General features: G+C 36.6%; 1 protein-coding gene across 1 annotated transcript in view; it reads right to left on the bottom strand.

Annotated features, from left to right (window-relative positions):
- Positions 1–475, bottom strand: part of PKHD1L1 (PKHD1 like 1) — a 157,171-nt gene extending 156,696 nt beyond the window's left edge. The window contains exon 1 of the mRNA XM_023223228.1: positions 296–475. Coding sequence (XP_023078996.1) covers positions 296–368 — 73 coding nt within the window. The 5' untranslated portion in view covers positions 369–475. The remainder of the gene's footprint in view (positions 1–295) is intronic.
- Positions 476–16,695: the final 16,220 nt, after the last annotated feature.

Below are 16,695 nucleotides of genomic sequence, written 5' to 3'. Positions count from 1 at the left end.
GGGTGCAGGTGGGACATTTCATCATTCTAGTCGCAGCATTGATGACTTAAAGGCAATCTCTCGCAATCTCTTTCTCTGTGTCCTTGTCTCTGTCTCTGTCTCTCTCTCTCTCTGCGTGTGTCTGTGTTTGCTAGGCTTGCCATCCAGCTCCCCTGGTCCCCAGGATCGTCATGCAACCGCACGCACAGCCTCAGCCAGGTGCCAGGTGGTCCAGCCTCTCCCAGGACCCCGGGAGCACGGGTAGTGTCTACGCGGGCCTCTCCTGCTTGCCTCCCTAGCTTGCCCAAAGGGTTACCTGTGCTGGGATCCGCGGCACACAGGAGCAGTCCCCAGAGGCCCCAAATCCCCAGGAGCCACAGGTGTCCCATTGAAAAGCCAGTTCCGCGGAGCTGGTGCCCTCCACTCGCAGCTGGCGCTAGTGCTGAAGCTCGACTCTGGGGACTACGACTCGCTGGCGCGTCCGCTTTGCCCCGGAGCGCTGGGGAACTGGGCCGCCCTCCCGTGGCCCGCCCCGCCCCTGCTGTTGGGCTGCGCCTCTGGGATTGACGCGCGCGCGGACACACACACTCACGCACACCCTAGAACCTTCGCAGGAGAACTAATCCGGCCCCGAGCCAGTCCATGATAATCAAACCTCCACACTCAAACCCGGATGCTGCCTTCCCAAGGCTGTCCCCATAGGTGGAAGGGCCTTACTCCTTTTTGGCTAAAGGAATCAATGGTCCTTGAGGTCTTCCTAGATCTCCTTCTCTATTTTCTTTTTGGTTTTATCTTTTTTCTTTCTTTCCCTGCATACTTTCATCTGCCTGTCTGCCTTAGTCATTAATCCTCTCCAGATGGGCCTATAAATCCACTTAATACACAAACCCCACGCGTTTTTACCCCTTCACATTCATTTGAGATTGTGCTATCTCTTTAATTGACAATCATAATAATTGTTGATTTCTCAGCATGTCCCAAACACGGCGCCTACTGCTTTATAGACAGTAGTTTCAATAGCGGACTGTTACCATCTCGCCCATTTTTCTAAGCACTAGACTGAGGCACAGAAATGTTAGGTGACTTGCCCAGGGACATACAGCTAAGTGTAGAGTGAGGACTCAAGCAGAGAGACTCCAGAGCCGGTTCTCTTATCCCCTCCACTGCCCTCAGTTCTGTAGACTGAGGGCCAGGGCTTACTGTTGGCATGGAGGGAGGTCCAGCACTGCTGACCTGTTTCTGGAATGCCAGATAGCAGACGAATGAAACGCAGGTGTCTCTGACCTCCCTGGAGAAGGCAGTTTATTATTCCCCACTGAATGCTCCCCGGGGGCTCATTCCAAATCCTCTCACTGTTGTTAATATCCTAACCTCAGGATCTCTTGATTGCCCACCTCTCCCTACTCTTTAAAAGTTGAGAAGGGGCTAGGCACAGTGGCTCACGCCTGTAATTCCACCACTTTGGGAGACCGAGGTGGGAGGATCACTTGAGGTCAAGAGTTCGAGACCAGACTGGCTGACATGGTGAAACGCCATCTCTATTAAAAATACAAAAACTAGCCAGATGGTTGGCGCATGCCTTGTAATCCCAGCTACTTGGGAGGCTGAGGCAGGAGAATTGCTTGAACCCGGGAGGCAGAGGTTGCAGTGAGCTGAAATCGCACCCCTGAACTCCAGCCTGGGCAACTTAGTGAGACTCTGTCTCAAAAACAAACAACAAAAAAAGGTGAGAAGTTTCACCCACCTAGTTTGCAGTTTCTACATTTAAAAATGTTATGTGTTTTTAAAGATATTAAAAGATTATTACCCAAATAGCAATGCATAAGCTTCTATTGGATCCTGGTTTGTAATAATAATGGTAATGATAAAACTATGAAGGACATTTGCAGAACAAATTAGGGAAAATGAATATGGATTAAGTAACAAGTATTGAAAGATATTATAGAAGTGTTCATTTCATTAGGTATAATAGCGGTATCATACTTTAGTTAAAGAGTGGTTTTAAGTGATGGAATCGCATGATGGGGTATTTAAGGTTGTAGTGTCTTTATGTCTGGAATGTACTTCAAAATAGTTTTGCTGGAAAAAAAAGCTGGCAAATTTTAAGCAATGTTTGAATTTAAGTGTAGGTATGATCCTTTGCACTTTTTTTATTAGTTTAAAAAATTTTATAAGTAGAAAATTTAAAATTTTCTCTCTTTCTCTTTCTTTCCTTCCTTCCCGCTTTCATTTATTCTTTCTCTCCCTCCCTCCCTCCCTCCCTCCCTTCCTTCCCTTCTTCCTTTCTTTTTGTTCCTCCCTTTTCGGGAAGAAGTATTTTTCTTCTATGACATGGTCAATCACCTCTTTGAACTCTTGGTGAAAACTCTTCTCTTCCCTTCTTACTGATTATTATTCTAACAATATCCCCCTTATCTCACTTCTAATTAATTCACTCTCCCCGTTCTCCTCTTTTCCTAGAAAGATATACAGTATTTATTACTAAAAAACTAAACACAAACCAAAAATCCTTTCTTCTCTTCTTGAGGCAAACTCTCTAGTTTACTTGTTATTAAACTTCTTGAAAGAGCTGCCTATTTTAGTAAACTCCTTGTTCAAGGTCACTGTCCACCTACTCATTCATCTATTGTACAAGGACATCTGTGTTCCAGGGTCTGTTCTAAGTACTTGCTGGGGGATGGAGGAAAGGTAGAAATTGGGAGTAAGGTTGACAGATAAAATACAGGCCACCCAGGTAAATTTGAATTTAAGATAAGTTACAAATTATTTCTTTCCAGTTTTAAGTATGTCCAAGCAAGATTTAGGACATATGTACACTAAAAATTGTTCAGAGTTTATCTGAAATCCAAATTTAACTCAGCTTTCCATGTTTTTGTTTACTAAATCTGACAACTCTAATTGGGAAGGAAGAGAGAAGAAATAGAAGAAAGAATCCTAAAATAAGTAAAGTTAGGCTCTTATTCTTGAGGAGTTTATATCTGTCTAGTGGGGTTAAGAAAATAATTTTCAGCCTGGGCAACAAGGTGAGACCCCCATCTCTAAAAATATTAAAAATAAATAAATGATTTTTTAAAATTAGTCATGCATGGTGGTGCACGACTATAGTCCCAGAAACTCAAGAGGCTGAGGTGAGCAGATCACTTGAGTCTGAGAGGTCGAGGCTGCACTGAGCCATGGTGGCGCCATTGCACTACAGCTTGGGAGACAAAGACTGACTTTGTGTCCAAAAAAAAAAAAAAAAAAAAGAAAGAAAGAAAGAAAAAAAGAGCCGAAAAATAAAAGTAATTAATTTTGTTATCTAATTACATTCATCTCATAAATTTTTGGAATCTCTCTCCATATCATCAGCTACTGAAAATTGTGCCTATAAAGGTAAAGTATGTAACAGTATATACTTCACCACAGTAACAGTCCATGGCCTGGGGGTCGGGAATCCTTACCATATTATATACTGGAGTTGTTTGTAATTTTTAATGAGAAACCATTAAATTAGACAGACTTTCCTGTAGATAGAATTCATATAATTTATAACAAAGAGGAAAATTTGTCTAAATATTGAGTGTACCAATAAAGCGCTTCAGATTTTTTATGTTGACTTCTGTTTTGCCAAACTTTTAAAAGATTTTTTTTCACCCAATTTTTAGATAGTATATCAACCAGCAAATGGCACGCAACATTCAAAATATAATATGGCTACTTCTATTGTGTCCTATTTTATTTTTTGACTTAACACATACTAATTGCATGGTTCATTATACTAGTTTCTTTCAAATAGTTTCACTTTCTTTCACACTTAGTCTTCTTAGAATAAGTATATATAAAATATGTATACTTATTTATGTATTATAATAGGTATACATATTATACGCATACATATGTATTCAATATTATATGAATATGTAATTTTTTCTATATGTATTACCATTAATCACTCATATTAAACAATCATATTAAAGCTGATAAATACTGCTATTAAACCACAGTCATCCAAGTTGGCAAATTTAGCAAATTATTCATTCAGCAAAATGATCATTGGACTAATTAGCCTCAGGAAAGTTGATTTCTGGTAAATTAGCCTTCTTTCTTGTTTATAATGTCTTTTAAAAAAAGCCCCATAATTTCCATATATAAATTTTTAATAAACTTTTGTTGAATGAATGAATATCTTTAATTGATTTTTCCCTTTAAGTAGTGCTTATTTATATGATAAATAAATGTTCTAAAAAGATCACACCAGTGAGAATTTTGGTCTTGAATTATTAAAATAATTGGATGGGATAGTGTCCCAATAAATAATTGTAACTAGATGGAAATTTATATAACCAAAAGGTCAACTTGGAACCAGAAAAAGCAGTTATGGAGTTGATGTAATTTATGATTTAAATAGTGTTCATTTTTACAATCTTCAAACCTGTCTTGTAACACAGACTCACCATGGACATGAGAAAACATGAAAGTAGAATCTAATCATTAAACCCCGTGTTTCTTTTGTAAGTTTTCAAAAATCTAGCTCTAACAAAACCCTGCCTAAAGGGCTAGGATAGTGGGTGTGACCTGTGCCATGTCTCATAGGGCCCATACTCAGTTTAATACTTTGCTGTCATCTTGAGATCCTTTATATTTTTTGAACAAGGGACTTCCCCTTATCATTTTGCATGAGACCTCACAAATTATGTAGCCTGTTCTGCTGGCTCATATGGTGAAAAAAGAGACTGTTTTTAAACATATTGGTCCCTTGACTTAAAAACAATAAGAAAATGATAAGGGATTGATAGAAACTCTTGCAGAACTAGAGGGAATAAGGAATTTAATTGTGAATGTATCACTCAATTCAGGGCCTAATTTCAAAACTAGACCTATTAGTGAAAGATGGTGAACAAAATGAGGTACTTGGAAAACAACAGTTTGCCTTTAACATATATTCAGAATTCTAGGCATTAAGAAAATAGCAGTGATTAAGAAAACTCCCTGTCCTCGTGGAGCTTACATTCTTGGTGGAGATAGACAATAAACACAAAAATTAGTGAAATATATAACATGTTCAAAACTAATAGATGCTAGACAGAAAATACTAACGCAAGGAAGACAACCAACAATGTAACCTTGTTGCTTAATGCCTGGAAGGAGATGGAAGGTTTTTAATTGCTTAAGTGTGCAAATACGGGACGGTTCAAATAAAAATCATTAACTCTCCATTGACAAATTTGTATGGCGCTACATGGCCCAGGTAATGTCGAACATATTTGACTTTTGAGACAATTACTGAAGCGTGTTAAAGTCATTCATTACTGCTAACACGTTGTGCAGTAACAAAGGTTTTACAAAGTTTGGTACCTTCTCTGAGTGTCAATATTTCTTTCATTTACTTTTTCATTTCCTTCAAATTCCTTTTTGTATTTGGTGTGTCGTAAAATGGGTATTTGTGATTACTCCTTCATGAATATAGTGTGTATTTTAAAAAAACTGTGAGAAAATTGTGAATATCAGAAATGAGAATGATAATTTGTACTAAGGCACAGACACAAAAAGTCATGAAATCCATGCTCAAAACTCCTAGAAGGGCATGGCTTCTGAACTCCTGCTGAAACCTTGTATCTACCTGAGGGTTAAAGTAATAAAAAGTGCTAAAAAGAAATGAACAAATTGAAAAAAAAACTTGTCTTATTTCACTTGTATTACAAATTTCTTGAATATCCTATAATTTGCTTAATTGACAACCAAATTACTTGTTTCTATGATATTTATCAAATTGCTTAAAAGCCTTAAGGCTTGTAATATAGATTCTCAAAATGTCACTTGAATCAAATGTTTTATTTTATCATTATTTCTTATACTTTTTACAGAACCTATTTCAGTTTACATTGAAGAGAAGAGTGATGATGAAGACTGGATTACAGCTTCACTTGCATAAATGTGGTGGGACACCAAGGCCACAATGTCTTTATTTATAAAATGTCTTGCCAATAGTAGATTTTTGTTATGCAAGAACAATCTCAAGGTGTAAAAGCTAGGACACTTTGAAAACATGAATTCTCCATTTAGTAAAATTCTTTTACTTAAGATCCTATAAAGTTGCAGAGACTTCGATTCAGTCATGTGCACTGGAGATGCTCAAGCTGGTTTTTGCCCAGGAATAGAAGAGAAATCTAGAAGAGGTGCTTCATACAGTGTGTTGATACATTCTAGAATTATTGAAATACCTTAACATTAAAATGAGCTATCAGAGGATTGATGCTCTCACCGTTGCCCTTCAGTATTGCATCTGGCAAAATTCTGATTTTGTGAGTCTCTTTTGGAGACTAACAAGGCTGGTGACATTTTGGGAAAGGTAAACAATTCTTTTATTGTTCTGCTTTGTTTTATATTCTTTTTCCAAATAAAACATTGATTGGAAAAATTAAAGCATTATATACTCTTTACTTAATTGGTTCTAACAATGCTTTTCAATACATCTGGTATTGTTACCTTAGTAATAATGAAAGCACCTCATGCTGTCATTACTTGTTTTTTACACAGACATGCAATAGGAATAAAGGCTGTTTTTACAATCCTGAGAGAAGCTTTGTCACCAAACATAAAAGTCATTGACATTATTTAAAGTACCCTCTGAATTATTGCATGTTTTAAAAAATGATAAAGAAATAGGGCAACCAAAATATAAAGTACATTTTATCAAATAGAAGTTCACTGATTTCCAAGGAGGCAGGAGTTATTTATTTATTACTTGTGTGTGTGTGTGTGTGTGTGTGTGGTGAGAACACTTGAAATCTTCTTTCTTATCGATTTCCAAGTATACAATATGTTGTTATGAACTGTAATCACCATGTTGTACAATAGATCTCTTGAAATTATTCCTCTGGTCTAACTGAAACGTCATATCTATTGACCAACATCTCTCAAAGCCCCTCACCTCCAACTTCTGGTAACCAACATTCTACTCTCTGTTTCCATGAGTTTGACTTTTTTTGCGTTCCACATATAAGCGAGATCATGCAGTATTTCTCTTCCTGTGCCTGGCTTATTTCACTTAACGTAATGTCCTCCACGTTCATCCCTGTTGTTGCAAATCACAGTTTTTTTTTTTTTTTCACTATTTTTAATGGCTGAATAGTATTCCCTTGTGTATACATACCATATTTTCTTCATTCATTTACTGATGTACACTTACATTAATTCCATATCTTGGCTATTGTGAATAATGTTGCAATGCACATGGGAGTTCAGATGTATCTTAGAAATCCTTATTTCAATTCCTTTGAATACTTACCCAGAAGTAGGATTTCTGGATCATATGATAGTTCCATTTTTAATTTTTTGAGGAACTTCCATACCATTTTCCTTAATGGCTGTACTGAATTACATTGCTACTAACAGTGCACCAGCATTCCTTTTACTCCAGATTCTTGTTAACAGTTGTTACCTTTTGTCTTTTTTATTGTAGCCATTCTCACAAGTGTGAGGTAATATGTGATTGTGGTTTTATTTGCATTTCCCTGATGGTTAGTGATGTTTTTACTGCAGCTCAGACTCTGAGTTCTTGGCTCTCAAGTAAGTAGAAATGAACACCGGGCCAAACAGAAATTTTTCTTAGGCGAGGTTTTAATAGGCTTCCAGCTCACACAAAGCAAGGGAGAAATGTACAGAAAATGGATCTCAGTGCCAGCTCCCCAAAGGGCTTGGCTCTTGTCATTTTAAGGGAGCTAAGGTGAGAAAAGGAGCTACGTGTAGGCATATAGAGGCAGGAAACTTTTAGCACCTGCGCAGTTTGATAACATATTTCTTCATGTGTCATATGTCTCATTAGCATGTCAAATCCCCACCCCTGGGTGTGATTTTCAGTATTATAATGAGATTATAACAAGGAAAAACTTCATGAAGGGTCAATGCTGGAATTCATTCATCTTGTCTTCGGTTGGCTGAATCTGGTCTGTTTATTATTGGGAATGCCAGAGTCTCACTTCAGTAACCTTGGAAGACATCGCTCAAAGCTATAAATGGTCAGTTTCTTCTTTTTATAGTTAGGGATTCATCCAGGACAGCTAAGTTAGGAGGAGGCAGCTTTCTACTCCCTGACTTGGGTTAGCTTGTTAAGGGAGGCAAGAAGGTAGCGCAGGGAAATGCCTGGACATTTGAGGTCTATGGAGTGGCGGTGAGGGGTTCTTGGTTATTATGTCTCTTAACTGCCAGGACCAAGTTTCTTTCCTATACTGGCTCAGTGTTGACCACCTTGCTGTATACCTGTTGGCCATTTGTATGTCTTCTTTGCGGAAATGTCCACTTAAGTCTTTTGTTATTTTTAATCTGGTTATTTGTTTTCTTACTGTTGAGTTATAAGAGTTCCATATATATTTTGGATATTAACCCCTTATCAGATATACGGTTTGCAAATATATTCTTCAACTTACTAGACAGTCTCTCCACTCTGTTGATGTTTCCTTTGCTGTGAAGAAGCTTTTTAGCTTGATGTTAGCCCATTTGTCTATTTTTTGTTTCTGTTGCCTGTGCTTTTAGAATTATATCCAAAAAAAAAAAAAAAAAAAGTATTGCCCACACCAATGTCATGAAGCTTTTCCCCAATATTTTCTTTTTCTAGTAGTTTTATGGTTTCAGGCCTTACATTTAAATCTTTATTTTAGTTGATTTTGGTTTATGGTATGAGATGAAGGCCTAATTGGATTCTCCTGCTTGTGGATATCCAGTTTTCCCAGCCCTATTTTTGGAAGACACTGCCCTTTCTCATCATGTGTTCTTGGCATTTTTGTTGAAAATCTATTAACCATAAATATGTGAATTCATTTTGAGGGTGAGGGGTAAGATTTAAGAGCTTGTTTAAGGGCAACTACTTAATTTTTCTTAAAGAAAAGAAATTCTGCATTCAGAATACTTCAAAAAAAAAAAAAAAACTATTGATGCATGGGTTGGCTTATCTGGCAATTATTTTTAGCCACATGGATGGGCTAAAATTTTCAAGTTCATTAGGCTTTCTACTTTAAATAATATTATAATCTTTCCAGAATATGTAGCTGATTTGTAAGATCAAAATAGAAACTGACATCCTTGCCAAACTTTGAAATGTTTTACCCTAGCTAACTATCCATTTCTTTGAAAAGAGACATCTATAAATATCTGGAAACTGTTTAGTACCCTTTTGGAAGTTACTTCTATCTAAATTGTATTAAAGTTGAACCACGGATCCAGAATCCTTTCCTTTCTGATATAAACTGTATTGAAAGCATTGTCCTAGTCTATAATCTTTGCTCTTAGGCTCAAAAACATTATAGGTAGGATTTAACTCAAAAAATCTTTGAGGATTCTAACATCTTTTGAGGCAAGCTTATCTTGGCCTTGTAAAATAAGCTTAAAAAACTTTAATTTAATGCTATGATCTAAATGTTTGTATCCTCCCAAAATTTGTGTGTTGAAAGTGATGGTATACCAAAGTTATGCTGTTAGGAGGTGGGGCTCGTGACAGGTGATTAGGTCACGGAAAGCCCTCATGAATGGGATTAGTGTCCTTATGAAATAGGCCCAAAGGAACTCATTCACGCCTACCACCATGTGAGGATGCAGTGGAAAGACTCTTTCTATGAACCAGAAGATGGCATTCATCAGACACTAAATCGCTGGCACCTTGATCACCAACTTCCCAGCCTTCAGAACTGTAAGAAACAAATTCCTGTTTGTAAGCAATAAATTTCTGTTGTTTATAAACCACCCAGCCTGTGCTATTTTATTATAGCAGCCCAAATGAACTAAGACATCCTTTTTGCTACACACACACACACACATCTTAACTAATCAAGAGTTTCAATACTTATAAACCTTAAAACAAAAATTTGAAATTGACAACATATCCTGCATAACAGTAACAAGCATGTTGTCCTGTCAATCACAACCCCACAGTGTAATGTTCCTATCCAAGTTAAGAAACAACTTTACCCTGATTTTTAAAAATAAGGTAAAATTTTAAAGTTACTTGTATATAAAATATATTGTCTTATTTTTGTGTTGATAAAAATGGATATCATGCATTTATTTTGAAATATTTGATAACTATAATTTTAATATAATTTGTTTCCTATATAATTCTACAAATTTTATTTTGTGTACTTAAACTTAATATTCTGAGAAAGAGTTCATAGCCTTCACTTGACTTCCAAAGGGACTCAGAAAAGGTTAGGAACACCTGATTTAGGCAGAGGGTAAAGATACAAAAGAAAATGGGTCACAAGATTAGGATTTTGGAAACTCTGACAGTTAGAGGTCTAGCAGAAGAGAGGTTAGCAAATAAGACTGAGAGACAACAGTCATGAGTGAGAGGGAAGGTAGAACACTGTTGCAGTACAGAAATTAAGAGGAGAATACATCTGAAGATGTAGAATCATCACTTGTTATGAATGCTTTTGGGAAGTTGAAGAGGGTGGTAATCTCTCTGGACATAGATTCAGTGAAATGGTGATTTCCATAAGCCCAAATTGAGTGAGTTGAGAGGGAGGTGAAGAAGTAGAGACAATCCAATTAAAAAGTTTTGCTTATAATGGGAGCAGAGGAATAGGGCTGTTCCTAGAGGGAGATATGTGATCAAGACATGGTTTTTACAAAAGAATGTAGTTACCAGGCCAAGTGACTATGCTGCTATGGCTGATGTGGCAGAGGGGTAAAATACCAATGGAAGAGAAGGAGGGACAACTGTAAGAGAGAGATCATTGAGAAGAAGAGAGGTGCTGGAATCCAGGGGGACAAGTGGAGGCAAGGTTAAATGTATGGGTCCAGATTCAGGAAGGCTGGTAAATTTGGTGATGGGATGATGCCAGGTTCTTGTCTGATTGCTGCTGTTTCCTTGATAAGCATGAGGCTGGGGAGAAGTGCGAAACAGGCATTTTGGTGAGTTGGAAAGTGTATACCCTAGGAAAGTGTACTGGAGTTCTTGGGTAGGAAAAAAGTGTTCATTTGTTTGTGACCATTATTTCTTTTCAAACCATGTTCATGGCTTAGACTACCTAATGCTGTTAAACTGTCCATACTACTCAAAGGAATATACATATTCCATGCAATCCCACTAAAATGTCAATAATATTTTTCACAGAAACAGAAAAAGCAATACTTAAATTCAAAAGGTACCACAGAAGACCTGAGAAGCCAAAGCAATCTTGACCAAAAAGAACAAAGCAGAAGTCATAACTTTTTGTGGTTTCAAATAATTTTATAAAGCTATAACAAATAGAGTAATCAAAAAAGCATCATACTTCGGGAGGCTAAGGTGGAAGGAACACTTGTACCCAGGAGTTTGAGATCAGCCTGAGCAACATATTGAGCCCTGAGATCCCAACTCTACAAAAAAAGTTTTTTTGCAAATTAGCCAGGTGTAGTGCCACATGCCTATAGTCCCAGCTACTTGTGAGGCTGAGGTGGGAGGATCGCTTGAGCCTGAGAGGTTGAGGCTACAGTAAACGATGATCATGTCACTGCACTCCAGCCTGGGTGACAGAGGTAGATCCTGTCTCAAAAAAAAAAAAAAAAAAAAAAAGTGTCATTCTGGCATAAAAAGACGTGAGCCAATGGAACAGAATAGAGACCCCAAAATAAACCCGTGCATGTACAGTCAACTAATTTTTGACAAAAATGCCAAGAATATAAACTGGGAAATAACAGTCTTTTCAATAAATTATGTTAGGCAAACTAGATGTGCACATGAAAAAAGAAAAAAACTGTTTAATCTATATATCATAAGTACCAGGAAATGAACTCAAAAATTGATTAAACACTCAAAGACATGAAACAGTGAAACTAGAAGAAAACAGGGAAAAGGCTCCTTGACATTGGTCTTGGCAATGAGTTTTTGGATATGATGCCAAAACACAGACAAAAATAAACAAGCAAGATTACATCAAAGTAAAAAACTTTCTTGCAGCAAAGAAAGCAATCCCGAGTGAAATGGCAATCTATAGAATGAAAGAATATGTTTTTGCCAGGCGCGGTGGCTCACGCCTGTAATCCAAGCCCTTTGGGAGGCTGAGGCAGGCAGATCATGAGGTCAAGAGATCGAGACCATCCTGGCTAACACAGTGAAACCCTATCTTTACTAAAAACACAAAAAAGTAGCCGGGTGTGGTGGCGGGGGCCTGTAGTCCTAGCTACTCAGGAGACTGAGGCTGGAGAATGGCGTGAACCCGGGAGGTGGAGCTTGCAGTCCACTGCACTCAGCCTGGGCGACAGAGCAAGACTATGTCTCAAAAAAAAAAAGTTTTTAAACCATGTATTTGATAAGAGATTAATATCCACAATATTAGGAACTCCTACAGCTCAATAGCAAAAAACAAACAACAAACGAATCCAATTAAAAAATAGACAAAGGACCCAATAAATATTTCTCTAAAGAAGAAGACATACGAGTGGCTAAAAGCTATGTGATGAGGTGCTCAACATCACCAATCAAGGATATGCAAATCAAAATCACCATTTCACCTCACAACTTTTAGAATGACTATTATCAAACAGTCAAAAGATAAGTGTTGGCAGAATGTGGAGAAAAGGAAACCCTGATACATTGTTGGTTTATATGTAAATTAGGACAGCCATGATGAAAAACTGTATGAAGATTCTTCAAAATGTTAAAAAATAGAACCATCATATAATCCAGCAATTCCACCTCTGAGTATATATCCAAAGGTATTGAAATCAGAATTTTATTTTTTTGAGACAAGGTCTCATCTGTCACCCATGCTTGAGTGTAGTGATGCAATCATGGCTCACTGCAGTCTTGACCTCATGAGCTCAAGCAATTCTCCCACCTCAGCCTCCCAAGTAGTTGGGACTACAGGCGTGTGCCACCACACCCAGCTAGTTTTTGAATTTCTTGTAGAGATGGGATTTTGTTATATTGCCTAGGCTAGTCTAGAACTCCTGGGCTCAAGTGTTCTGCCCACCTTCGCCTCCCAAAGTGCTGGGATTACAGGCATGAGCCACTGCACCTGGCCAGGATCTTCAATATGTGTCTGCCCTTCCTGTCCATTAAAGCATCATTCACTGTAACCAAGATATAGAATTACCCTAAGTGTCCATCGGTGGATAAAAGAATAAAGAAAATGTAATACACACCTCCACATTCGTCTATCCACCCTCCTCCACGTGCGAATTATTCAGTCTGAGAAATGAGAGAAATCATGCCATTTGTGAAAACATGAATGGACCTAAAGGATACAATGTTTAAGTGGAAAAAAGCCAAACACAGAAAGACAAATACTGTATGATCTCACCTATATGTGGAATCTAAAATAGTCAAACTGATAGAAGCCGACATTAGAATGATTGTCAGGGGCTGACGTGATGGGGAACAAGAAGATGATGGTTAAAGCATACAAAGTTTCAGTTATGTAAATTCTAGAGATCTATTATGCAGCACAGTGCCTGTAGCTAACGATACCGTATTGTATACTGAAAATTTTCTAAGCGGATAGATCTTATATTAAGTGTTCTTACTACATACAAGCACACACACACACACAAACACACACACACAAACAATAACGAAGGGTGGGGGGAGGAAAGGCTGGGAGGTGCTGCATATGTCTATGACCTTGATCGTAGTGATGGTTTCACAGGTATATACTTATCCCCAAACTCATTAAGACATATGCATTAAATAAGTATAGCTTTTTACATGTCAATCATACCTCAATAAAGTGGTTTTTGAAAACATAGAAAATAAAGGCAAGTTACATATATAATATAAAACATTTATCCAAAGATATAAAAGGAATGCTGACATACAGTGTTATTGTTCCATACATATTAAACGTACCCAAACCAGAAAATATTTTTACGTAATATTTTATTCATTTTTAAAATGAAGCAAAAAATCACACTTGTATTTTGAAAAATTTTAAACTTATTTACAATAAGTAGGTATATAAACTTCTATTGGATTCACATTTTAAATCTTTATCTCCATATATATAATATAATTTTTTTCTGTTCATTTTTCTATTCATAGTCTATTCATATAGTACCAGTTTTTGCTATTAAAACACTTGAGAGTTAGTTACAACGTGGCACTTCATCCTTAAATACTTCAAGATGGAACAGGGTCATTCTTCACAAATACAAGCGTAAGACTCAAGAAATTTAACACTGAAACTACAGTCCATGCTTACAGTTTTCCAAATGTCCAAATAACATTTTAGATAGTTGCATTTTGTTTATTTATCAAGGATGACACATTGTTTTAAACTTTAATATATCTTTCTTTTAATCTAGCACAGACCCTGCCTTTGCTTTTACTTTTCTCTTTTTTTTTAGTGTTTCATTCCTTCATGACATTGACTTCTTTTTGAGAAATCCATGCCAATTGTTTTTTCACAATGTAGTGATTTTTATTTTAAAATGAGACTTATCAGAAGGGTTGTGTAATTTTCTTCAACAAAGTTCAGATAAACATGTGTATGCATGGACTAAGCTTTCAGAGTAGTGAGGTTTAGACAGGATTGTGTGTGGTTAGAAAACAGAGAGAAGTTAAGGTTAATAGTGAGGAGGTTCTAATGATAAACCGATCAATTTTAAGCTTAATAATGACCAAATTTAAGCTGGTAAGGAGGGAAGTGAGAGCATGCAGGGAGCAATGATAATGATAAAGGGGGAGTTCAATGGAGGTCTCAAAAAGTCTTTATAAAATGAAATAATTAGATCAAAAACACAGGAAATGCAACTAATCAGCAAATATGTCTGTTCTGTTTTACTAAATTTGTCTACCTGGAAGTCCAATTTTTATGTAGGAGGTGAAATATGGGTGATAGACTCCACACACAAAATTATTTTATGAGTACCATTACTAGAAGAATAGTACAGCATATACACAAATCCACATGTGTGCGTATGTGTGTACATACACACGGATTTGTAAAGTTGTTTACTATAACTTTGACTTTAGGTCACACCTTTGAAAGAAGCACCCATAGTTCTTTTACTTGATTATATTACCAGCATCCCTAGCAAATCTGAGATACATTGTTGAAAGGCAATTGTCACATGAACTCCCAAATGAGTAATGAAATTATTAACCACCTTAATGGTAGAACTGAGAAGAGAACCAGAGCACTTACTCACATACTGTCAGTAACTCAGCCCAACTGAATGCTCCTCAAATCAGACAATATATATCATTACTTAAATTACCTGCATATCAGGCAGGTATGGTTTAATAAACATTTCTATTTCCAGTATTCTACTCTGTGGCTCTTAGCTCAGCAAAAGCCCAACTTTGATATATGTAGCTGTCTAGAAGGGATAAATTATCAAGGGTGTGCCCTCAACACAATATTTTAAGGTAAAAAGTTATATGGCAACTGAAAGCCATTTTTTATCATTTAATTCTAGTGATCCCAGGCACAAAGGCAAGGCATTAATGGATGTGATAAGCACTGACACCAACTCCTGTACTGAAAATTACTTAATGAACAACGCAGCACCAGGACTGCAGGTTCTACATGCCTTTGTTTATTGACGTTTTTTACCATTGTAATCAAAAGTCAATATTCATTCAGTGGCCACAGGGTTTTGGCATAATATAAGGCTCTATTCATTGTGTGTGTGTGTGTGTGTGTGTGTATGTGTGTGTGTGTTTTGATAAAGTGATACAGATTTAAAAAGGAAAATATGAATATTATTACCTTTAAAAAAGGCTATGAGAAAGGTACAGCAAGGAAAATAAACACTGAAAATTATATTTCTTTCATTTTTATTAAGAATTTACTGTGCTTTTTGTTATTATTGCTAAAGTAAGTGAAATAGACTATTTCAGTAGCAGTGTATGCTATTTAAATCATCATCTTGCTTGAATTGCTGAATTGACTTCAGAAAACGATCCCAGCTAAACAATATCTACATCACACAGTAGCTTCATCTTAATTTATACAAGAAGCACTTTCTGAAGTCCTCACATTAAGTTTTAATTCAGTAACACTTTCATCTTGAAAAAGCTGGCTGGCTGGCTGGACTGAATTGGAAGTGGATCTGTTTGAAAGAATACACAATTCAGTTAGAGCCCCAGGGAGGACCAAAATACTGGCTTCAAGTGCCCTCTTGTGGCTGATGACAGTATAATCAAATATAATTTGAAGCCTGGAATAAACTGGAACATGCCAAATTTTTCTCTTTTGCACACTTACTTATCGGTAATTTATTAGGCATTGCAAATTCAAAGATAAATAAGATACAGTCCGTGTCATAGAGAACTTCATAACAGACCAAAGGCAAAGATGACTAAGTGCTCTACTATAGTGATATTTATTCTATTTCAATCAAGTTATTGTTCATCTTCATTTTTGTAGATATTCTTACGTTAATTAATATTTGACATTCCTAAAAAATAAAAGTAGCTATTTTCCACACAAGTGTAATTCACGTACTATATCTCTGTACAACTAGAAAACACATTGTAAATAATCTTATATTTTTAAATTATTTATAAAATAACTTGAATCTGTATTACTTTTTCTATTAATAATATTTGTTTTATTATTTGCATTCCTTTCAGGTAAGCACTATCAGACGTATTATGCAGATAAGGAAACTGAGGCAGAAGGATCAGTCTTACCTGGTAATTCAATACCAGAGATGAGACTAGAACCTGCATTAATTGCACCCATTAGTTTCCTTGGCAGATTCATCCAATGACTTTCGTGTGATTTCTAATGGTAAATATATGAGGGGTTTTATGAA

Source organism: Piliocolobus tephrosceles, chromosome 7 (genome assembly GCF_002776525.5).
Source record: "Piliocolobus tephrosceles isolate RC106 chromosome 7, ASM277652v3, whole genome shotgun sequence".
Taxonomy (NCBI): domain Eukaryota; kingdom Metazoa; phylum Chordata; class Mammalia; order Primates; family Cercopithecidae; genus Piliocolobus; species Piliocolobus tephrosceles.
Note: the sequence above shows the minus strand (reverse complement) of the source record. Positions and strands in the feature narration are given on the sequence as shown.